At 41.2% G+C, this 25,102-nt stretch overlaps 1 protein-coding gene across 20 annotated transcripts in view; it reads right to left on the reverse strand.

Annotated features, from left to right (window-relative positions):
* Nucleotides 1-25,102, reverse strand: part of PPFIBP1 (PPFIA binding protein 1) — a 112,898-nt gene that overhangs the window by 21,550 nt on the left and 66,246 nt on the right. For 6 of the 20 annotated variants that reach the window (XM_061472108.1, XM_061472109.1, XM_061472103.1 and 3 more), the window contains 10 exons: nucleotides 16,072-16,158; nucleotides 15,130-15,243; nucleotides 14,446-14,577; nucleotides 8,233-8,325; nucleotides 7,646-7,738; nucleotides 5,751-5,865; nucleotides 4,437-4,469; nucleotides 3,077-3,138; nucleotides 2,276-2,360; nucleotides 453-610 (listed from right to left, as the gene is read on the reverse strand). In XM_061472108.1, coding sequence (XP_061328092.1) covers nucleotides 453-610; nucleotides 2,276-2,360; nucleotides 3,077-3,138; nucleotides 4,437-4,469; nucleotides 5,751-5,865; nucleotides 7,646-7,738; nucleotides 8,233-8,325; nucleotides 14,446-14,577; nucleotides 15,130-15,243; nucleotides 16,072-16,158 — 972 coding nt within the window. Of the gene's footprint in view, nucleotides 1-452; nucleotides 611-2,275; nucleotides 2,361-3,076; nucleotides 3,139-4,436; nucleotides 4,470-5,750; nucleotides 5,866-7,645; nucleotides 7,739-8,232; nucleotides 8,326-14,445; nucleotides 14,578-15,129; nucleotides 15,244-16,071; nucleotides 16,159-20,918; nucleotides 21,154-25,102 lie in introns of those variants that run through there. The other 14 variants (XM_061472111.1, XM_061472120.1, XM_061472112.1 and 11 more) reach the window with 10 other exon arrangements.

Here is a 25,102-nt window from a genome sequence, read left to right on the forward strand (position 1 = left end):
AACCACAACCTTCTTATCATTTAACTGAAAGGGTGTAATGGTGATTGCATCCTTTTAAATATGACGAGATATATTAATTAAGTCCCAACATGTTTACTTGGAGTTCCTGAAAAATTAAACGCAGCTCCTAAAACATTTGATATGAAAAGTAATTCCTGTGTTCTATAGGGAAAGTAGTTTGGGCCCATTCTCCTGACAAATACACCTATTTGCTGTCTCCTGACCACATTTGATGATTAAGAAAAATAAATTTAACTGAACTTAAATGTAACTCCTGAGCAGCTTTCACAAGAAAACAAAATTCTCCAAAAGGATATGGGACATTACTGAAAACTGTGCAACCCCAAAAGTATCTTTTCAGGAACTTGAGTTTTGGCATCTGTAAAAGGAATCCAGCACAAGCAATGTTTTTAAGGAGTGATGGCATTAAATGAGGAAGAAAAAAAGGATACCTCTTCATGAATATTCATGTTAAATTCATCATGGACTGGAGATGCTGTGACTGGGGTTGGAGATGGGCTTTTCTCTGGGTCAGTAAGACTTGGTGTGTCCAATAAAGCCGTGGAAACAGACCCTGAATTCAAGAAGTCTTCGCTGTCACTTTCCTTACCTGAAGGAAGGGAAAGAGGCTTTACTTCCAGTTACATAATGACCCTCACTCCCATGCATGGTGCAGCCAGCATGCTCACTTATGGGCCAAAAAGGGAAGAGGCTAAGGATTCTTCATTTCTTTCTTAGGACAGACTACAACAGGTAAAAGGAAGTCATTGCTGAATCTCGCTTCCCAATTCAACTACCAGAGCACAGCAGGGTTAGAGCAGAGGGAGGACATACATCTGACAGCAAAAATCCCAGCAAATGCCCTTGGGGCATTTAGTGAGATCTGTTTCAACACACTGAATAAATTGGAGCAGTTACTGAATTGAAGTTAATGAACTGGAGCAGTTATTTCCTGTGCTATGTTCTGGAATTTCATACTAAATACTTCTTTTCCCTTATTCACTAGGGAAAGACCAAGGGTCAAAGTCTGCCTGAAACTTCAGACGTCTCTATGGTTTCTTCAGGTTACCCATATGAAAAATGTAGCCTACTGCACAAGAGTCCAACACCAGATTTTAGGTGACTACACTGTTTGCAGACTCCCACAAACTGAGAGTCTCAGTTAAATGCTGTAGCCTGCATCAGCATCTGGCATTCTCTGCTCACAACGAGCAACTTGCTGCCCCTGAACTGCTTCAGTACCACCAAAAGGCTTGGATTTCCACACCTGTCATCAATATCAGAGCACTGACAAGAAAAAGTTCTGATGTCTTTTTTAACATCCTCCTGTCTTTGAATGCATAGCACTGCATGAGAGAGTAATTCCTATTCAAATTTTTCAATGCTCAAGCAGGGTGTTTTGCCCTCATATCCACACTTCCTCTTTCCTCAGTGATAATGTGCTTACATCAAACTGACGACCACCTCAACATATATCACCCTTGAGGACCAGAAACTCCTGGATCTGGAAACCTTCACCAGTCTTGAAACATATGGAATGGACCATTATACATGACATATTACAGCGACCATTTCAGCCCCACAGTTAAGCTCATTATCTGACGGCAGAGAAGGGTTTTTTTCATGTGTGTGTGGAAAAAAAAAAAAAAAAAGGTAGGAAAAGCCAGTTTCATCCCCACTGCAGTAGGGGAGGAGAACTATTCCACAGCTGCTGCATTTGATGGTGTTTGAAGGCTTCATTACATGCCAAAGATGTGGCGTGTCATCACAACACAGTCCTGGCAGCACATCCACTTTGCTACAGACGTTTCTGCAGCTCTTGGGCACTGCTATTCCAGGGTGAGCAGCCACTGGGGTGGTGCTGGCTTGGCTTGGCTCGTAAGAACACGAATGCTCAGGCATTGCTCTGTTCAGCTACCAACTCCTTCCCAGGAACACATGCAAGAGGGGAACAACAATTTTTAGCAGTTTATGTAGTGGCCAGCCCTGAAAGGCATTTCAGAAGGCTATGGAAAGAGCCTGACAGTTTATCATATTAAAATTCATTTTACAAGGGGAAAATAACCAATGTGACAATAATAGTCACTAGCACCAGCTAGTAAATTGAACAGCTGCCTGGACAAAAAATGCAATTTACCAGTTCACAGTTGAAGAATTGGCTTTTCTCTGCCTAAGAGATGCCTCCAAAGATAGGAAGTCTGAGAGTCTAACACTACCACAATGCACCTAGAATTTAAATGAGAGCAGAGTTTAATATCTTTTGATTGTACAATACCTTTTTTACCTTGAGCCAGTATTACCATGTCTTGAACTTTCTTGTACCTATTCAGAGACTGCCGAAGCTCTTCTATCTTCCGATCCTAAAATAAAGGAAAGCTGTGACTGTGCTTCTTCCTTCAGCAAACCAAAAATAAGAACTATAAATTCTAGACATTCTTCAGTTCAATTGGTTGTGATACCAAAAGAAATAGGAAGTGTGGATGGGACAGGACCCAGAACCCTGAGAGGCTACGAAATGTCAAAACCTGTATTTAGTAAACACTTAATCTGCTTAATCACCAGAATTGTCCCAGCCTTGAAAGTGGATTTCAGCTCCCTTATTAAGTCAAAGGTCGAATATAATGAATCTTCCATGTACAAAGAAAGCAGTAATCAAAGGATTTAGGGCTTTGGTGATCAAAAGAAAACATCCTACAAAAGGCACATGCATATGAATGTGCAAAATGATACATGAAAATAGTTTATACTTCACAGAAAGCTCTTTTGGAAACATAGCCTGTGACAGCCCAAGGGACTTGTATGGAGCTCTTTACATTTTCAGAACACAGTATAAATTGCCGTCACACAGAACTGAATGACACAACAGCGTAAGTACTCTGTGCACATGCAAAACAGGTCATAAGTGCCCTATTATAAAGGCACTGTTGTGCTTCTGAATAGAGTGAATCACTGATTCTTAGAAATTTGATTTTTTAATTGGATTGTGACAAGTTCATATGTGAAGATTTTCTTGAGAGATTTCTCTTAGATTTTCTTAGAGATTGAGCTCAACCTGAAAAAATAATGACTTTGATACCTTCTCTTCATTTGCGGCCATTAGAGATTCTACCGCCTTCTTCATTTTCTGCACCTCTATATCTAAAAGCACAATACAGTTCTCTAAGTCAATTTAAATTAAGACAGTGTAAGAAAATAAGGAAAATAAATAAATAAACCAAAACTAAAAGCAACTCAGTAATAGCTGAAAGTAAATTTACAAACTAAAAGACAAAACATAAGCCACTTAAATTCTATTTTAGATAAAAATATACAGAAGAAAACCCTTTTCTTCAAAACCTTTTTTTCTGACATTTTTATCAAGGAAATTATAAAAGTCAGGAAATTTCCTTACCGACCCTCCAAGCTTTAGGAAAATGGAAAGGTCAAGAACTAAACTACTGCTTGATTTTCATTATGTCCACCTTTCAAATAGAGAAACAATTGCAAAACAAAAAGTCCAAAATACAACATTTGCAGTGCTGTAAAACACACCATCATTACAGCAATCAACAAACACCCCAAACAGCATCTCAAAACCCCACTATACAAAGCAGTAGGATTAATAGATATGATGAAGAAAGCATTGTGCAGCGATGCTTAGTCTTAATTCAGTATGAATGTAGAAATGAGGACAGCACAATGGAATGATACAAGTATTTGCTGTGATGAGCAGTCATGCTAGAATATACATTGTGGTTCAGACTTGGAAAAGGTCCCTAATACAGATGACAGTGTTCTGTGCTTCATCTATAATCCTTATTTACAAGGAGTATAAATACATGGAAACATGTATATTCTAACAAGGTTAGATTTTGGAGGTGTTCTGGACTGGAAATTCAGACAGAATGGAAAGAATCTCCATTTTTGCTAAAAATCTGCCTTGCATAAATGAAGTAAACTTTAAATTTTGTTACGAGCACAGGCTAGAAAGCATTTTACCTTGTTTTAACTTCCTAAAATTTCTTGGAAAACAAACAGAGTGGGAAGAACATTTTCCTCCTTAATGAAATGCAAGAAGAAAATGAGCTGCCTGGCTGGCTTTCTAGATGAAAGGCATTTAGACATATTGGGCTAAACCAGCAACTGATCCAGTTTCATTCAGTTATGCTAAATGAAAATCTGGTTTATTGGGTAGCAACTGCATTTCATTGAAGCAACTGCTTTGTGAGTCTTCTGAGATCAAATCTTTATCTATAAGCTTTGCTTGATAAAACTTTGTATTTCAAGTCTGATATATCCATCCTTAATCTGAAATTTTACTGGAAGTGTAACTAAGGGTTATAGATGATTTAACCTAACAATGTTTGGTAAAGGAGTTTTGCAAACACATGCAGAAAGCTATTCTGGAAAGCACTTCTGAAATGCAAATGCTTGTGGAAAGACACCAGAAACCTTACTTTTATCTTTGAGCTTCTTTTTACAATTTTCATCTGTGCAGGAAAATCCATTGGATTTGAAATTAGCATGAAAGTTATGACATTAAATAATTTTTAACACAATTTTGATACTTAGGAGTTCATATCCATCATGTATTAGTGCAAAAGCAAGCAGTTCAATTTCAACCTGCACTCCCCTGGTGCCAACATTCCTAATGACACAAAACAGTCCCACCGCTCTCATACACAATTATTTGTCTCGAGGCTATATTTTGCAACTGTATGTTTTCACTTCTAAGGTCTCAGAAAAGATGTATGCAGATAGGTTACTCTTAAACCAACACTCGCCAAAAGTGTTACTTGGTAAAAGAGACAGATTAAACTACTGACAAAAGCCAGCTAAGTGATAAAGTATGCATTTTGTTCAGAAAGCACAATTCAGCTAATGAAGCAGATAACCGGTGTTATCTGCAAACGACATTACTTAATATTGTTCCAAGGCGGAAAAGACATGGCCCATCATGGCAGAAGATCTCTGCTGAGCTATGTGGAGAACTAAACTAAAGCTGAGAACCAAAGGGTAATGGGAGTTCAGTGTACACAGCAGCCCCAAGGAAGAAAAGCCCCGTTTAAGTAGTCATAAATGCAATAAAGTCAGACCTTATTCACATTTAAGTGCTCTTAAAAAAAAAAGTATGCTGAAACCAGATCATGTTATTAAATAAAATGTGACAACCTACACACTGCGTTTCTTCCTCAGGTCAGGGGAGGAGTCTAATCTCTTGTGGCTTTATTCCTCTAAAGAATGTACTTTAAAAGCACCATCTTCAAATCAGCAATAAATATCAGTACACAAATCCAGAACCAGTCCTCAATTTCACCTACTTATGGCTAGGTCTGCACTGAAGGGTCACTGGAACACATCATACTTTAGTCTGTAGTACGGCTTTTCCCCTTCCTTACCAGTATATAAGCAAAGCTCAGCACAGATATCCACAAAGTTTCGTTCTCAGTGTAATCTTTTTGGGGAACTTGAAATTAGTTTAAAGATTTCTTTGCGACCATAAACTGCTACTTTTGAGACTCCATGCGAGCCATGTAAAGAGCTAACTAGGGATTGCTTAGGCTAGTTTAAAGTTGATCAAGAAATTGACACTAGGTTCAACAGTTGCATTGTGAACAGCCACTAAATATATTAAAAGAAGTAAACAAGGACAGAAATGATATAAAAACTGATGCTTTTATCTGTTATTTCCTGTATAACCATTCACGGAAACATGACCTCAGTTGAGGTGACTGAAGAGGACATGGTGATAGATGCTCCCTCCTTCTTACCTCTGTCCAGTATTTCAATTCCTTCTCCTTTCAGTTTGCAAACCAATTTTTCTTGCAACCTTTTCACCTCAGCTTCCTTCTGCTCTAGTTTGTCTTTCAAAGCTAGTAGCTCATCCTGTAACAGACACAGAATCTCTCAGTGACGGCTTCCACAAGCATCTGAGACATTTCTGAAATTCTCTCCTATGAAGCACAGTGCATAGGTCCTCAGTTGGTGAAAAAGACTGAGGGCCCCCTGACATTTATACTGGCTGAGGGTACATCCACAATGCAGACTCTGAACATCACTCCAGACCACTGAGTCTGTAAGATGGCAAAATCATGGGGGCTATGGTCCAAAAAGTGTCAGTCTCATGGATAACTGAAAAAAAGATTTTTCATCTAAATTTAAGAAAGACAGACTAAAGAAAAAACAAAAACCAAAACCAGTTTTCATATTTATTTAACCTTGCAGAGGCAAAAAAACAGCGCAGGTGATGAGACTGAATGCTAAAATTTACAACACTTATTTTTGGTACTTATAGGGCATTTTGCATGGTCAAAGCTGGACAATTATGGAACTGTGCTTACACCAGGCTAAGGAGAGTTTCAGAAATAACCACTGCTTCTATGAAAGAAAAATCAATCACGACACCATCAAGCACATAAACACATACTGGAAAGCAGTTCAGACAAAAATGTGGTATCTTTGCCACAGTTTGGGTTTGCTGATCAAGCATTAGGAAAGGAAACTTGGAGTTGAGATTCATGGGAATAAGACAGATGGTGTTTGGGGGAGTTGGGGTGTATTAGATAAATGCTGTCAAATTTTAACTTGGATCTAACCATCTGCACTAGCAAGTGACTGGCGCAGATCCATGCATTTAACTTTTTAAAATTCAAGTCAAATCCTACCCAGTTTAGTAACATGTTTCTTTGATGTCCGAGGATATCTTGTGCAACTGCATCATCAAGACAGGACCCTCAGTGCAAATGTACCCAACACTGAAAATTTAATTTGTTCAGTTTGTAAACAAAGCAAAACAAGGAAAGACTCACAATTTTGGCATTTAGAGCTTCTAGCTGACCTTTTAAATCCTGAATGAGATAAACCAAACTAGAAGACTGTGGCTTGGGTGCATCCCTGAGCTTCCCTCGAAAGGCTGGTTGCAAATGTATAGTGATGTCTGCATCCCAAACTATGCCCCACACTACAGAATTCCCTTAAATTGTTTCCTGTTGGCTATAAAGCACCAATAATAAAAAAGAATATCAATTAAAAAATTGTCAAGAAATCAAAGCTTCTTCCAGAACAGTGGTTGGGCAATACAATCCTCCAGTGTTCCCGCTTGGTACTGATTTTGATGGGATTTCTGCTGGTTCTCCAGCAGACTCATGGCTCTCCAAAACAAGATCATTTCATGGTCACTTGAGAAGCTGCTGTTATATCCATAGGCAACTAAAGTTGCATGTGGTTGTTGGTGAGTATTTCTTCCTCTGAATTAAAAACAGAATATGTAAATGTACATGTGGGAGAGGGGACTGTATAAAAGAATCACTACTTTTTTGCCAGTTTTCATGAAAAAAAATTCTCTAAAAAGGTGACGAGAAGTTCTGTTTGAATAACGGATATAAGCTACAGAAGAGGCAATCTTCCCTTGGAAGGAGAATGATTTTAACCCAAGTCTAATTCCATTATGTGTAACCTATGGAAAGTTCACAACACTAAAATCCTCTCCCTGTTTACAGGGAATAGCTACAGAGCTTTCCACATCTAATTGGAAAGGGAACACTGCATATCAACACACAGCAATTAATGAAAACAGAGCATGACAGCACGATGCAAGACAGGAACTTAAAACGGTGGAACATGAAAGATTCAAAACAGCCCCAATGTCACCCAGTAACTACTACACCTTTAGCATCTGGCTTTTTTGCTCCATCCGCTGCTTTTCATACTGCATCTGACCCACTTTGATTTTCATACTAGAAAGTTTGGCCATTAAAGACTGGTAACAGAGACAGAGGAGTGAGAGAAAACTAAAGATAGAAAAGAGACAAGGCTAAATAGCAAAGAGAAGTTAGACAACTTACAGAAACAGACTGCTAGAATTACTTAGGTGAATGCTTTCTCTTCAGAAATCCCTGATTTTTAGCACACTTAGGAGAAAATAAATGCTCATCTTTGGCCTCACCTATGGCACACACCTTACTTACTGCAACTGGTGACTCTTGACATATATGAAATAAGGGTCTAAACAGGTAATAAATTTAACTCTTCAACAGCCAGTTGCATGGGAAGTTATTATTCATAAAAACAACACACAGAACTGAAAATCATAGAATGAAATTTGAAAATAACTATTGTTGCTTAAATGAGTACCATGAGGGCCTGAGTGGGCTCAGCATTTTGCAAGGTGCAGGCGAGGACTTGGGAGAAGAGAGTAAACTTCTAAAGCCTGACTTACACCCATCTCTGCTTCTTCCCTTCAGCCTCACTTACTTTGGTCGTTTTCAGTTTTTTCTCATATTGGAGTCTTTCATTGTCCATTTCTCCCACTCTCAACCGCAATTCATTTATTTCCTGGATCAAATCCTGAGTGAGGGGAAAAAACAAGACCAGAAACAACAAAGTAATTCAATGAACAAAACAGAACAATAGCTACCCATTGGCAGGACCATAAAAACAAAGCAGCAATAAAAGGCACTCCGTACACAAAGACACACCACCCAAATTCATAGCTAAGTCAAGCAATTCAGAGCTTCTAGATATCCCGGAACTGTATTTCTCAGTTTCTGCATTACTGAAGAAGAGGGCAGAGAACAAAGGGAGACATAAATTGAAGTTGTGTTCCCTGTGCTGAGGACCAAGAAAGGCCTACAGCCTCTCTCACTGCTCAACTGCTTGCATGTCTACTGCTATAAGTAGGCAACAGAAAAACATGGTAGCTGTCCTTAAAACACAGCAGCCACATCCTTCCTTCTCCAGACTTGCCAGCTATCACCCGCCTTTTCAAAATACGAAGTGATTACAGTTTAAATCCATGTTTCTGCCACACATATGAGCCCTTCTAATGAGGGCTGAGTGGAAGAGCTGTCACTGGTGTCTACAAGCACAATGGCATATGTTTTTAAGCATCAGTGGTGCCACTACACCTGAGCTTTGCAAATTCAACCTGGTTTGGAAGAAACTTGGAGCCACCACTAACTCACACCTGAGCTCCTCAGAATGCCTTGACCTCCTGGTCAACCTCCTGGAGAGACTTAAAAGGTCTGGAGGTCAGCCCCGAATGCCACCAGTTCTACAGCTCCCTTCCTGCCATGATCAAATGAACACTTGAGTTTGAATGCCCACCAGGGTACAAAGCACTCATCCTTCAAACCTCCCTGTCCTCTAGATGGGAAAATGGGATCTTAAGTGGCCAGCTGCAGACCTGCAGGAAGCCTGAGGGACAGCCAGGACAGAGGGTCCCTCCATAAGAAACAACAAACCACAACTTACTGGGAAAATGTTCTTCCTGCTCAGCAGGGAAACACATTAACAGAATGCTGTGGCTTTTGCACAACCCAAGAGCTGTCCAGCAAGCTTCTGCCTCATGTATACCTCACTGACCTCTAGTTTATGTATGGACCCAGATCAGTGTTACATTTGTGCGAAGAAAAAAAAAAGGGGGGGGGGGGGGGGGGGGGCAAGGGGGGAAAAGAATTAAAAATTAAAAAAAAAAACCAGTTTCTCAGCAGGTACTGTAATGCATTATCATCACCAGGAAACTCTTCAAAGGAGAGCTCTTCATGCACCTCAGAAAATGCAAGAGGACCAGAACTCCAGTATAACATCTTTTAAACTATCAAGAAAATAGTATGATACTTAGGTTTGCTACATGGTAAGGCAAACCCTATCGATGTCACACAATACTGTACACTGAGCTAACAACTATAACCACATTTTTGTTTTCAGAGCTAATTGTACAATTGAGATTGCTAATTTATAAATTAACAAGCCAGGAGCTGACATTTAGGGGGTGCTCACGGGTCCCTAGCAATACCGACCTTCCAGCCCTATGACACATTTTCTGAGCTTACAAGCCTCTGGTTATTAATTTGAGCCTACTGAATCTGATACCAACAGAGCAACATCTGTATTTCTTTAGCAAAACACAAGCTCAATTAGCAGAAGTCCAAGGAAAATTAAAATACAGAACATTCTGATCCTATTAATAGTTACTACTGCTAATGTATGACTTTGAACACACCTGCAATTCCTCATTGATTCTTCAATGTGTGACCTTTGTAAATCTCATCACTCTTCTAAGTATAAACAAACATGGGTGTCAGTCTGCATGACTAGATTAATTGAGATGTTTCTTACAAACATCAAGTGTTTGAGATCACTAGCAAAACTATGTTCCCAGGTCTGATGGTTACCTTTGACACTATGCCAACTGATCTGCCTGAGGCTTTTCTCTCCTCAAGCCATCATTTTTGTTTTTGGCAAAATACTGTACCGTTTCCCACATGTTAAACAGAACTAAAGGCCAGTCCTTACAGCATGCTTTGCCCTAAAAATATTTTCTACTACTCTCTTGCAAGTGTAACATTAACTCATGTTTTAAGTTATCTACAACGCAGTAACTGTAAATTACATTCCCTCTCATCTTTCTGAGGCAGAGGACTACATAAAAGATTTACCAGGTTCTGTATACAGACCCTCATTAATATAAAGAAGGTGGTCAAGCTTTGCATAAATGAGCAGAGGAAAAAGACAAGGCCCAAACAGGCCTGTCTCCCTTGAATTAATCATAGAATCATTAAACAGTTAGGGTTGGAAAGGACCTTAAGAACATCTAGTTCCAACCCCCATGCCATAGGCAAGGACACCTCACACTAAATATTTAGCTTTGGGCAAGCTACCAGAGGTAGAGATTGTCAATGCCACTGAGGTTCCCTAAAAATCCTAACCCTCCCAGCATATTCCATTTTCCTGCTTGCTGCCCTGAAACATTTATCCTTTTCTTCCACTATTCTCTGTTCAACTGATTTTGACTACAAACCTTTCACATCTTGCCCCCTCCTGCAAAGCCCCAGCAAGGAGATCACAGCATCGTCTGAAACCTGAAGGTGTCAAACATTATAACTGCTTTATAATGCAGTTATAATGCAGTTATAACTATATAACCTGAAGAGCTTTAGGGACCAGTGTGATGTTTGAGATATGTATGTCCCCAGGTCACTTCGGGTGTTGCACATGTTCATCAGAATCTGAGACCAGACCAAAAATCCACTGAATTCCCTGGCTGATTTGGATGAATCAGCAGTATAAGTCACCCACATTGCGGACACTTTGCTTGCATGGCAGCTGCTTTGCTTGCATCTAGTACATCTTTTTCAGGCACCCACAAATGGGTTAAAGTACCTGCCCTGAGAATAAGTCATGTTCCTGTCTTAAAACCCTCCAAAATAGGAAAGAGCCATGAAGCGGTTCTTTTCTGATCCAGTCAGGTCTCTCCGTGCAAACACCCCACAGCTGTTCCTTGCACGGACCCATGAATGGAGCTGATGGGTGGGACATAGAGACGCCTGTTTCCAAGAGCCTTCTCCTTCCCTGCTCGTGTTACTTGTGCTTTTCCTAGCAGGCCAAGAAAGGCACAAAAAAAACAATGATAACTTTAAGCTTCAAGGGTCAGAGGCTTCCTTACAGACACTAGAAACCCAAACCACATCCGTCATTTTGCTCCACTCAGAAATTCATCTGCACAAAGGAGACTGGTGGTGTTTAAATTATGAAGAATTCCCCATGAGTGAGCCAGTTTACCCTCTGGCTCCCGCTTCAAAGACCATGTCTGGTTATGGACTCCTCCCTAAATAAACTCCCTTGTACGATATTTTCTTACATAAACTCAGCCCAACTCAGACCACCCGCGCTCCTTTAGGAAAATAATACTGGTGTCTGCTGAGAAAGTGGAAAGACTGGAATGATTTGAAGAACAGAACAATTATAAATCTCTATGAAGCACACAATTAGCCTTGGAAAAGCTGTGTATTTGTGAACATCTAGACACTAAAGTCCTTGAGCACAAAGGAAAAAAAAGCACGCAGATCTAATAAAGCATCTGTTTAGAGAAAGGATGGTGAATAAGAGAAGCCTACCAAGCTGGAATGGGAAGCTGCAATGACAGACATAAGTAAAACTTAGACAATAAGAAGGATTTGATCCAAATGGTAATTCTGCAGGAGACCTGAGCTACACAAAAGTTGATGTAAGATGTCAATGTGTTTTTTTCATTTTCACTTCCTTTTCTCTAAATAAAACCAGAAGCAATATTCATAGTTTTTCTTTCCCATTTTTGGGTACAAAATTTCTTCCATTTTGAACACCTCATGTAAATGCCATCATGTGTTTTACTGTATTTTAAATATTCATTGAAATATTTAGCTCTGCTGAAATAATTGATCATCTACTACTTCGAACAGGAATGTAATTAGATTAACACTAAATAAAATACTGTGAACAGAGAATAAGCAGTCTCCAAAATACCTGACAGAGATTTTGCATGGCTGAGACCCATACAACTGATTGGCCATTCATTTTTCCACTTAACAAAATGGAAATTAAGATATATTATCCCTTTTATAGTGTCAAAGCCTAAGCCTTTTTACAGCTATAAAGTGTTGAAACAAAGAAGAAACGACACAGTAATTTCTATCACACTAAACTATAATCATTCTGGTTTCCAAAGAGAGGGAGGAACATTCTAGTAGTAGTTCATTAGTTCTGGCATAAATACCCAGGAGAGAAATATATATAGCCCCTAATCATAGTAATTACTTTTTAAACATAATTTAGGTTATCTTATTTTTATCAGAGTCCTTAAGCTTATTTCAAGGTATTTCAAAAAGAAAGATCTTCACAGCTGCCATGCAGGTAAGCCTGCACAGAGCCTACAGAGTTGCCAAGCGTGTTGTGGTCCCCACATTGTAACCACTTTCCTGGGAACAGCTCCATGTTTGACTTCTTGGTATGCGGAGCCGTGCTATTAAATTGTGGAGAGAAAGCTGTCTGGGCAAGGAAGGAAGAGAAGGCTCAGCAATTTAATCATATTCAATAAAAATAAGGATAGAATGAGAGGGAGAAAATCACTCAAAGCCCTATCACTTTTATTACCTGTTTTGGAAAGCACAAGAAACCACAGGGTGTTTACAAATGGAGATGCAGTAGAATCCTATTCTGAATACACCTGCTCACTGCAGTCATTTGGATCAAACATCACCTCCTAAAATCATTTACTGCTGATGTCAACTCATTTATCTATCATTTGGGCTGCTTATGATAGGTGTCAGTATACAGGTAAAGAGCTGTTATTCATGAAAGAGCTGAGGAGCACTGTGTGGGCAGAGAGACCTCACAGGAGTTGTGAAAGTAGCCAGCTCTTAAACACACCTCCTGTGGATGCAGAGAGCCCTTCAATAGCTCCCTCCACCTCATCCCCTGCCAATTTCTCCAGTATTGCCATGCACAGTACTCACCTGGACTGCAAATCAGCTGCTTTTAAGGCAATGCTGTGATCCTTCACATAACAACTGGTATCAAACTAGAGGAAAAGCTAATGGGAGGCAATATGGATCCAGTCCACACTCAGATGATCTACACTGCAGGAACGGACACTGTCATCACTACCTAAATGATCACCACCTTTCAAATCTGAACATTAGTATTTAACCTGTGCACTTCTGTGAGTCTGCAGATTACTTCAGACAGGTTCAAAGAAAGCAACTCAAGAGCAAGCTTGATTTTTGCTCTTGTGCTTGCAATACAAGTGAGGAGTGACCCTTCACTGGAAAATATGTAGGAAATTGGAATGGAGTTGGTAAACTACTGACTGTAGTGGAAAGGGCAATTTTTGTCTCCTGTAATGACATTACAGCTTCTTTCTTTCTAGAAATAAATGACAGCTGGAATACCCACAATATAAACATCAGGCATTTCAGCTCATTTATGAACCCAGAATTGGAGATTTTGTTCTGCTTCCTAGGCAGACTCCAAGGGGTTTCTGATATTGGGTAAGTCACCCTGGCAGCAAAGTTCAGCCTGATTCTTAAATGCTTCCTGGAAAAACTGGGTTTGCCCACCTGCTTTGAGGCTTTCTGGCTTCAAACACAAGCTAGGTTCAGCTACACAGATCTGCAGTGTACAAAGTGCAAATGCCTCAAGGCAAATGGTGCCAGGGATGGTAGCTCCACCTGGCACTGTACACTGCTGGACTCTTGGCTGTGGGCTTCTGTAAGGCTGGAGTTTGAAGTGAGGCTTCAAAATTACCTCACACTAAATCACCCAATTCTCTCTGTTACCCAAACCAAAAGTTTTTATTTTAGTATGCTGTGTCTGTGCATGTGCATGCCTTCTGTACTTGCAATGGGTTTAAGCATTTGCCTCAAACACGCGTTACTAAGAAGATGACAGTTTCAAGTTGTGACAGGAGACCGCAGTATGTTCATGATTTTATTTAAATCCATCCTAAATGCCATCCCTCCTAAGATCTGGTGGCAAGAATCAAAAACTGGTTTGGGAAATCTTTCTTTGTAAAACCAGAGTTTACCAAAGAGGACACTTTTTTATTTGAAGAGATACATGTTTTAACCTTAAGGATGAGTTCCCCTCCTGCCTGGCAGGAAAAAAAGAAAAATCCCAGGAAATTTTATTCATTTGGGTTTTACTCACCTCTGTGTCTCTGAATCTGTCTTCATAGTCCAATCTATCCTTCTCTACAGATGTAAGCTTTAACTTCAGAGTGGAAATCTCTGCCATAAGATCCAGCTTCTGAGTTTCAAGGGATGTTCTGCTTAAAAGCTCCTGATTCAAGATAAAGAGGAAGAGAACAGAATTATATACTCAAGGGGAAGAAGTCAGGAATTTATTTCTGCAGCTGAAGGCCTCTTTCATGGGGAAAAGCATCACCCTCTTCCTTGCACTTATCTGAAGCCCTGAAACACAGCTATTATCCATCTGTCGGACTGCAGGCACCCAGAACGCATCTGAATTACAGGGGCACTACCATGGGTTGGCTGCCAGGATGAGAAAAAAACTTGTCTGTCACCACAGTTGCTCTGAGCAGCAAGGAGCTTTGAGGGGAATCCACCCATCCTGCCAGAGGGTTTAATCCAAGTCTCTTTGAAGTTCAGTGAGGAAAGGCGCAAAGAAGAGCAGAACTGGATTCCTACAGTATAAAGCAGCACTGACATTACCATGTACAAAGACTATAAAACAAATATGGTAGAAAATTACCACTTAGGAGACATCAAGGAGTACAACACCTTGAAGTGTACTGCTGTCACTGAAGCAAAATGCAGTTCATTAAGACAGAACGAAGACAGACAGCAAGACAGACATGGGGCTGTGAAATACCTGCTGCAGCATCTCTTCTGTAGCATTCAGCTTTTCCCTGTGCTCCTCCAGACAGAACTCCAGATCCCGAATCTTTTCTCCTTGGGCCTCCACCTGGTCTGTAAGCACACTTACCTGCATAGTGGACAAAAAGGCATGTTCATTTAGCACCTTGGCCCATGCCATATGTGTCACCTGAAGAACTGTACGTGAGTAGCAGTGCTGGTTGGGCCAAAGATTAAATGGGACCATGGGGGAGGAAGAGCAGCAGCACAGCTGTCCAGTGGAGACAACACATGGCAGGAAAGGAGGGAAAGCTCTCCCCTCGTGCTTACTGGTATTTCAAACACAGTTCTGGCAGCCACATTACAATTCTGTATCCCCCCCCTCCCGACTTGTCCTGGAAGCTTTCACAAGGGATGGCTGCTGCATCTCACAGCCAACAATTATGCCTTTGCTGTGACAATACATTAACTGAAAACCCACTAGCTCCTACCTAATAACCAAACAGCTAAATCTCACTGCATGTAATTTATTCTCCTTTCCAAGTGATTGCACATAGTGTACCGTAGCATACAGCTTCTCCTCTTCTGAGCAATAAAAGCAAAAGAGGTTAAAACACATGGAATGAGCCCGGGGAAGACCAAGGCAACACCTTTGAGACTGCAGACCAATTCCCATTTTGCCACATGAACATAAAGAAGGTGGTTGCTCTGCAGATCTGCTCAGCTGATAAGATTCAAAAAGAATTCAGATACACATAAAGAAAGGCCTTAGATTTTTTCATGCAATCTAAATTCACACCTATTCCTAATCAGGGCTAACTCTCAGGTATCAGCAAGCTTTCTGGACATTGTCCAAGACAACACAACTGCCAATAAGTCCTCAGAGGTTTTATCACATACTATTAAAAAGTCTCATGAATGCAAGAGCAGAAAAGAAATAATCTAGGTGACTACTCACTTGCAGAACAAGAGATTCCTTATCATTTTCCAGACGAGCCAGCCTTTCTTGATATACATCTCCATTCCCAGATATGTGTCCATTAGTCTGAAAAAGGCAGCAAATATTGTGTAGTCAGCTATCATACCAGAAGTGTTATTCAGTGCTATCAACAGACTTCAAGAGTATTTTCAGTCTGTAGAGTTCAGGAACAGATTTAAACCATTCTCAGGCCCCCACAGGGTTACAAATCAAGTAAACTGTCAACTAAGGATAGATCACCACCATCCAGGACAAGAATTGTTCAAGCCTTAAAGATGAGAAAGAAAGAACCTTCTGGTGACCCAATTCTGCAAATTTCACTTACTGTGCATTCATCATTTTGTTAACAAAATTTGTGCTCAATGACGTACCATGCTAAGGCAGACTTACAGAGAGACAAATACCCTGAGACATTCAGCAAGTGAAAAAAAATCAAAGTACGATTTACAAAACGTGCATTATGCTTTCTGCGAGTCAAACACACAGTAACAGACATCATTTTACATCAGGCACATTTTACTGGGTATGGGTGAATGTCTGCACTCTAAACACATCTCTTTGCAAAGCTGCCTGAGGCTAAAGAGAAACAAGAAGACATGTTAATGCTATCAGAGAATTCAGAGGAATCAGCAACTTTCTTCATAATAACTTCAATGCTGTTGAGAAGCAAGAAGGATTTTCACTCTATCCATATTCAAAGCTGTCTTCAAAGCACTTCGTGATGGACGCCACAATCAAATCTCTGCTCAGAAAAGAAATTCTTGTTCCCATCATTGCATAAATTGCTTAGAGGAGTCTGAGAAGCTGCTCTGAGATCCAGTGTGCTCAGCAGAGTCTCCCACTGACGTTGAGGGGCCTTGATTTGCTTCTGAATATATGATAAAAAGAAACCATGTGACTGATCCATGTGCCCTGCCTTAAGAGGCCACCACCACTTAGGAGCTGTAAGCCTTGGGTTCCTGCTTTGAATCTCTCTTTCAAGCAGTTCATTTCCTCTGATCGCAGAGGGTGCCTCAGGAAACCTGCTAGCTAAAACTGTGTTTCTAAGTTACATGTCTGACCTTGAGGGGTGGGAGAAACTGCCTCATCTGAAGTTGAAAGAATAAAATTCCCACCAGCACCACTCAAAAAGCAGACATGAAGCAAACAGAAGGGGATGCAACGTATTTGGCCTCAGCGCTCTCAAGAAATTGGGCTTTGTCCTGGGAGCTTTTAAATCAGTATGCAGTAGCAAATGTCTCCCCAAAGCATACATGTGTAACTTTGTAAAAGTGACCTGAAATTCATAGAGCAACAGCAGACTATGGAAGTATGCTCTCTGGTGATTTGTACCAATACCTCGTATCATAATGATAACCTGTATCTGACTTCTTTAGCAGTAAATTACTAGGCCTTCTGACCATCCAGACACTAAGCACCAAGGCACAAATACTCTACATTTCTGAATTTGCCTTTTCCCCGGCATCTAAAACAATTTAGCTCATGCCATAGAATTTCCATTCAAGACTGGCGAGATCTAACAGCTTAACTAGGCAAAAGAAGCCGAAGTGCTTCCAAAATAAACTGGTTAGCTGCTCAACTAGCAGATTATGCTTGAAATTTTTTAACTTGACTTGTATGTGAAATACAAATCCAAGACTTTTGCATACTTCACTATTCCGTAGCTCCCTTCTCATTTAAAATCCTTCAGTACATCTCAGGCACTACTCAATCTCCATAAGGACAAGCATCTGTATTTTGCAATATACAACACAGTTATCAATGGAGTGTGGGCGTGTCTGATGAGGAAAGTGATATTCATCCCTCATTGCAGACGAGGTGCAAAGATAACCCTCTATCCTGCCAGGGATAACACAAAAGTCCTTATCAAAACACAGACCCAACTCCCTGCCTCCCAACCACCACAGCAGCAGCCTAACCACCAAACCTCCTGATACCTCTAGTCAGCGTAACCAGTCACAAATTAACTAAAAACAAATACTGCATGAAGAAAATACGGGGAAGTAAGTATTGGTTTCACACTACGATGAAAACGTCTTTATGATGCTGTGAAAACCAACGAGGTGTTAAAGCAGAACGTTAGTCACTGTGCATAGCATCTTGCCAGACACCTTTGTTGTTAAACTCTGTTCACATTTCTCAAAAAAAATCCTGTTTTGCTCAAGCACATCATACTTGGCTTTAAAACAGGAACATTTAGAGAGTGTGAGTTCAGGCTGCAGCTGTACAATGTCATAAGAAAGAGGGGGGAGGTAATGGGAACCCCAAACAGGACTGGAGTAAGGGTTATCTTCCACGAGACCAAATATAAAGATGTCTTTGCTGGCTGTTGCCAGAAATATGTTGTAAAATCTGCATAAAACCATACCTCCTGTAATACACCAAAACCAGAAAACTTTGTGTACAATACAACAGCAGTTTGCTTTTTTTGCCTGAAATACTGTAACTTCTGCATAATACCTGGGACTAACTCTTCATTTTAGGTATGAAAAGGCAAGAAAGTCACCGACTTTGGTTTCAGTGGGGAAGAAGGTAAGAGCTGGAGAAAGGAAAACACTGAAAAGCCATGGCAGCTCTTTCACAGAGCAGCTGCCCCAGCACCTATGGTGGTGTAGACACCAGAGACCTGCAGGCAATGGCCATAGATTGCCTTCCCGCATCTCTTCTCTGCACTGTCTTCAAAGGCAAAAAGTTGATGCCTGGCAAGATTTTCTTCCCAGACAGATGATGAAGGAAGAGAGGAGAAGAAACAGGGGCAGGACTGAAGAGAAATGGAGATGGAAGTGCCCTAACACCAGATACGGGAAAGTAGTGCAGAAAGAAAGAGGGTGGATGGAAGTCCAATGGGGATGAACGGGCTGCAGGGAGGTTTGAAAGATGCCAGGAGATATGGAAAAGCTTTTTCGTGGAAAAGCTGTGTGAGCAATATTTGGTCTGTCCTTCAGGAGGAGTTTCTCCCCACCTGGGGACCTGCAGCCTCCCCTGGGACTACATCTGACAACTACTCACCCTGCAAAGCTTTGACAACAGAAAGAAAAAGAAAGAAAAAAAGAGGAAAAAAAGGAAAGTAAATATTTGATTCAACAGCCACTGCAAGCACATTTGCAGCACTTGGTAGCTCTGGACCAAATTTGTATCATCAAATTCAATACAGGATTATCACAGTTTACTAGCTGTGTAAGACAAGCTTTGTTATTTTCCAAAGAAGGCTCTTTTTCATCAGCAACTTAAAATCTATCTTCAATTAAGTGGTCAGATTTTGCATATGTTTTCAATTTAGGGATTAACTGCAAAACACTGTATGGCACGAAAGTGCAGATTTAGCAATACCAATCTTAATCCTAAAAACAAAAGAACAGTTGTCATGATGCCACAGAGGCTTCACAAAAGTTTGAGGTTAAGCATTTACTTAAAATGCCTTTTAAGATCAGACCAAGTGCACTTAAAAATGCTGCAAGATTAATCCATAGCTAATCTGTTAAACACATGTGTAAGCTCTGTCTGCAACCATGTAAGTGTAAAAAGCCACACTGCTCTGGAGGGAATTATTCCTGTAATAAGTAGATGCATCACCAAACTTTCACAGCTTGCCTGCCCTCAGTCTTTAATCCCTTTTCCCTGGAAGTGAGTTAGCATTCCAAACCGCAATAAAGTTTCTAATAGCTGTAGTTTTAAACATCCTGATATTAATAATAAAATCTGCTTCCTCTCAGTTGCTGAATTCTCCTTTAAACATAAGACTCATTTTTAGCCTTCTGCAGCTGATACCCTCATTTCCCTTCATTTTCTCTTCTGCTTTCCAGACAAAATAAGCAGCACAAATCACATAGTTTTTGCTGTAGAAGCAATTTGATTTGCATAGAAGGAGCTGCCACTCCACAGCATGATTTTCTTTCATGGCAGATTGCGCTTACTGTTTCGACCACTACAGTCCAGTCAACAGTTGGGCAAGTGAGCCGTCTCTGACATCTTTCCTGACCATCTGGAGTTAATTTAGAGCTCATCAACATGCTTACGCTGTTCAGATCATTATAATACACATTACCTACGCTTAGTTAAGCACAGCTACTGCTGTTCTACTTGTTCACTCAGTTTTGGAGTCCCTTGCAGGGGAACTCCCTCCACCCTCAGCTACCTCAACATCACTTGGTGTGCCACAAGCAGATGAGACCCTCCAGGGTTTCCTAACAAAGTATTCACCACTGTTTCCGCTGTGATACAGGACCCTGACAGCTTTACCCTCTGTAAGTACTGATTTCATCCCAAATTCATACTGGTCAAATCTGTCTGAAGACAATCCATACCAGAGTTTAACCTATGTGTGTGGGAGCCTACTGCTGCCCTCCCAAACCAGCATCTCCTGCATTTTATGCCTCCCTACTCATCGTACTGAATACCTGCAGCCTGCTTCACATGCTCCAGCAGCAGGCAGGCAAACATGCTGCTAAGCTTTTCCTGAAGTTTACAGATTAGCTCCTCCTTAGAGAATGAGCAAGGAAAAGCAACAACACAAAAAAGAACCAACATGAACCCACGCAGTATATTTTGAAGACTTCACTACAGTAAAAGTGAATTCTGAAAGAAAACTAGCGTAAGACAGACCTTCACTCTGAGCAATTTACCTGAAACATTTTCTAATTATAACTAACACAGCTGTTGAATAGGGAAGATGCAACTGTTTTAAAACATTCAGTTTCTTCAACAGCAGCTCAGCTGGTATCCAATGCAAGAAAAAAGATGAAATGCTTATCCCCTACCAGCATTGCTCAGCTGTGGCTTGTCGCTCGGAGAAATGCAAGAGCCAGAACAAACACAGATAGCCTTACCTTATTTAGCCAGACACAGTGCCCGTGAATGTCCCAGCTATACTCCATGCTGGTCATGACTATCTTCATGCATTCAAGGATGCAAGTGACTGTGGCAGGCAGCCGAGGCTGAAAGCTATAGCCCCAGCACTGCAGGCGCCTGCTGAGCTGAGTGGCACTGTCAGGGCTCCTCTGAACCAAGACAGAGAGGTTAAGTGAGGCAGGTTTCCTCGCCTAACCAAGGATGGAGGCGAACAGTGCAGCAGAGCGGGAGATGTGGGAAGCAGAGCAGTGAAGGAGGAGCAAGCAGCTCCTCTGGGGAATTAACACATCAAAGCCCAGGAAGATCAACCCTTTTTCCAACCTTAGCCTGCTGCCGGGATCCCAGCTCACAAAGGCCAGGCAGCAAGGCAGAGGAAGATGCAGGCAGTGGGGCACAGAGCTGTGCAAGCCTGACGGAGAGCAAGGACAGCCCCACGCAGGTGGCAGATGGCCATCTCCACCCTTGCTCCATTCTGAACAGCACAACCCCCTCCTATGCACCCTCCTGGTCCTGCAGAAATCATCCAATTCAAACACACATGAGGAAAGAGTGATTCTGATCCCTTTGCCTGATTACACAGTAAACAGGGAGGGAATTTTCTTTTCCTGATGGGCTTTTAACTGTAAAAGCCAAAAAGAACACATGTAATTTCCTTGTATGTGCCAAGAAAAAGAGGAACAAAAAGGCTGACTCAACTGTCCCGGGTCTCATCAGTGGCTTGTCTCAAGTTTATGTCATACATACAAATGACGTAAAACGCAACAGTAACAACCAATTTCTGTCCTCACTTTTAACTTCCAGTTTACCCAGTAACAGCAGCAACGTAACAGATCCTTAGCATTTCTGACCATAGAGCCTAGCTCTGGGAGTCCTGTGATCATCTCAAAACCCACAGCTTTTATTATTAGAAAGAAATATTGAGAAATGCAGTTGATAGATAAAAATCTCAAAATCATGAACACTGAATAAATCAGAACAAAAAGGCAAAGCAGAAGCTGTGGTGTTTTTTTTTAAGCCAGGCTGATGTATTTTGGATTGGGAATGGTGATTTTCAATGGCTCTACCATCAGGGCTGCCCTATGCTCCAGTGCAGGACAGCATTGATTGTTCTTACTGCCGATGAACTCATCCATGATGCATGAAGACGGCACACCAGGACATGCTATAAATGAGCCTATATTATCTTCCAGTGTTAAAACCACACCAGCCTGGATGATCACCTTTAGCAAGAAGCAGGGTCCTGTGTTTCAAGAACTTTGAGAGGTAGATTTCTCACGGACAAAAAGTCCGTGAGGCAGTTTATGATGACAGACTGAAATGGTATCACAAGGCTCCTTTCATATTGCAACTTGAGGAGGGACCTCAAACGGGTGTTTAGTGGTAAATGCCTATGTGCCACACATTACCATAGGACCTTTCGTTAGCTAAACTCAACATAAGCAAAGGCTGAGCCACATGAATGCATTGTACACCCACACTAAGACAATCAAACAAGCTTTGGTTTGAAGACAAGATTTTTTCATTAATAAGAAATATGAGATGGTTTCTGGCTAGCCAAACCGCTTCCTCCACTTGGGAATCACCCTGTTGTCCAAATAGGCCAACATATCTCTGTAAGATTACAAGCTATGTTTATCCAGCCAGGAAAATTTCTCTCTGAAATCTAATATCCTTATATTAACTCTCAATACTGCCAGCCACTCTCTGGAAGAATCAACTTGTTGAAGAAGTGTCAAAATCTGAGGCCTACCTGTGAGACGACAGATCTGCTGTTCACAGCAGCAACACTCTGGCTTGCACAAGCCACTGTTGGTACCACAGCTCAAATTATCTATCTATTGTGATCTCTGGATGAGCTGAAAATGTTCTTAAAGAAACCTTTGGAGGCCATCTGTTTTGCTTTGATGATCTTACAGTTATCAGAAATTCACTTCTGGAGTGAAAAAAACCACCCATATATATAGATATTCAAATTCAGAAAGACACCTCCAAAGCTAAAGCCACACTTGTACTTGCTGTGGACTTTAAAGAAAAAGTATTATTCTGGCTTCTTCATTCCAGGAGCACATACTTTAAAGAGGAGAAGGCACTCAAAGGGACACAGATACTCAAGTTCTGATCAGGAGCTTGGGGAAGCTGGCTCTGAGGTGTGGGAAGAGACTGTCCACCCACCTCTAGATTACACTCTCCTTTTTAACAAGACACAGTTGGTTTCTTCTTTCTGAGAAGGTTGTTGCATAAGGTGTATTTAAAAACTACAAACCAAAACCAAAAACACTGTCAAGAAAATAATAACCAGAAAGAAAACCATCTCTTGTTTGTTTCAACTGAAAAAAAACCTAAACAACATTCAGGACTGGGAGCAAGGTTTCTGAGAATTATTTTTCAAGAGATGGATCTATCAGCTTCCAGCTGGACACAACAAGGCTGCCTCGGTCTTGCAAAAGGCAGAGTAATTTAAAATGGTCTTGTTCCTGGTGATGATGTTACATGTTACTCACATGCTATGTATATTCAAGCAAGCAGCTCCATTTGCACAGAATACAGCACAACAGAATACATTAAACATTTCTGTTGACCAGGAAAAATCTGAAAAAAACTCCAAAATTTTGGAATATAGTCTGGCTATGGATTTCAGGTCTGGAATACAGTGAAGGCACACAGTTCCAACACGTCTCAGCTTAGAAAAGGTCTCAGTCTCTTTCCAGACTTTGAACAAATGGGCTCATTTGTAATTTTAACCATGACATTCACCTGCCCTCCATTTGCATATGGAGACGTGAGCAGGGTTTCAGCAACACAGAGGTCAGCATGAGCTGCAGAAGGACAACTAGAAATGATGTGTTACAGTTAAACTGGCTCATTTGTGCAGCAGAAAGCTGCATGTGCAACTCCTCTGAACTCCCCCTGGGGACCATCCGATGGATTCTCTTGGCAGAGCTCTGTCAGATGTCCGGGCACTGTACGTGCACTCTGGTGTCACGTGGCCATCTGGCATCCACTAGTTAAAAACAGCATGAGGAATTTTAACTTGTTGGCCCTTTTTGAGTGCTTGCATAGGTTTCTCGAACACACCGAGAGGAGCAGAAAGGAAGCAGTCGCTAAGATGTGGTACAGGGACATGGGGCAGCCAATTTTGGCATGGCAAAACTGAACACTGTGCCCCATCTTACAGAAGCGAGCAAGTCTGGGAGGCTGCTGTCAGACCCTTTTCCCAAATAGGCCATCAGCGGTTTCCCTGCCAGGGCCAGAAGAGGATTTTTCTCTTGTGACACACTATGTGGCAGAAGCAAACACTATTTTTGTTTTCCTCTGAGACACAAGAGACTTGCTTACAGCTTCAGATGGGATGTCACGTACCAGTTCCAGCAGCTTGGAATAGCCCAGTTGGATACTTCATGTGTGGAGGATTAAACCAATCTCAAACTAAGGTGTCTGCCCTTCCTCGGTATGGATGAACAGAGTTGCAGAAAGGCAGGAGAGACTGGTGGCACCTGCAAATCCCACTGCAGCACAGTACAAAGTGTAACGTTCAGTCTTTCCCACTAGGGGCTTTGAGGATTCCAGAGAGTACAGGAGAATAATTTGAGGCGCACTGGGGAGAAACATAGATGGAATAGCTATTTTATGCAATCTTTCATACACACAAGCCCTGCACATCCTTTCCAGTGCTCAGGAGGCACTAAGATGAATGGCACAACAGAGTGCCTTCTTCTCCCAGATTTAGCCCATGGCTGCACTGAAAACCATTACTGTCTTGCTGACAACAGTGATCACATGGGTCTGAAGGACCTAATTCCAGATACTAACGGCCAGACATCCCTAAATCACACACTTGCCATCACAACTGGCAATGACTGGCCTTCACCTCATTAATCTCAACAGGCACTGCAAGCCTCCAGCCACACTGCTGGGTTCCTTTACTCCAGAATAACATGCGACTGATCAGCATCACTAAGCATGGACTACTGATGTCTATGCACATCACAGGGAGCATTTAATTTTCCAAGGCTGTTTATCTGGCATATGAACTTTTTTTATTTATAAAGGCCATACTTGCATGAAACCTGTTATGTCCCTTGTTTTCTGCTCCATGCAGAGCAGAGACTAGTTACAGCGATGTTCACTGCTGTACATTACACAGGAAGGAAACGCTGATGTT

The sequence above is a fragment of the Pezoporus flaviventris genome, unplaced genomic scaffold (genome assembly GCF_033815535.1).
Source record: "Pezoporus flaviventris isolate CSIRO_AGI_PZ_B2104156 unplaced genomic scaffold, CSIRO_AGI_Pfla_v1 ptg000070l, whole genome shotgun sequence".
NCBI classification, from domain to species: Eukaryota; Metazoa; Chordata; class Aves; order Psittaciformes; family Psittacidae; genus Pezoporus; species Pezoporus flaviventris.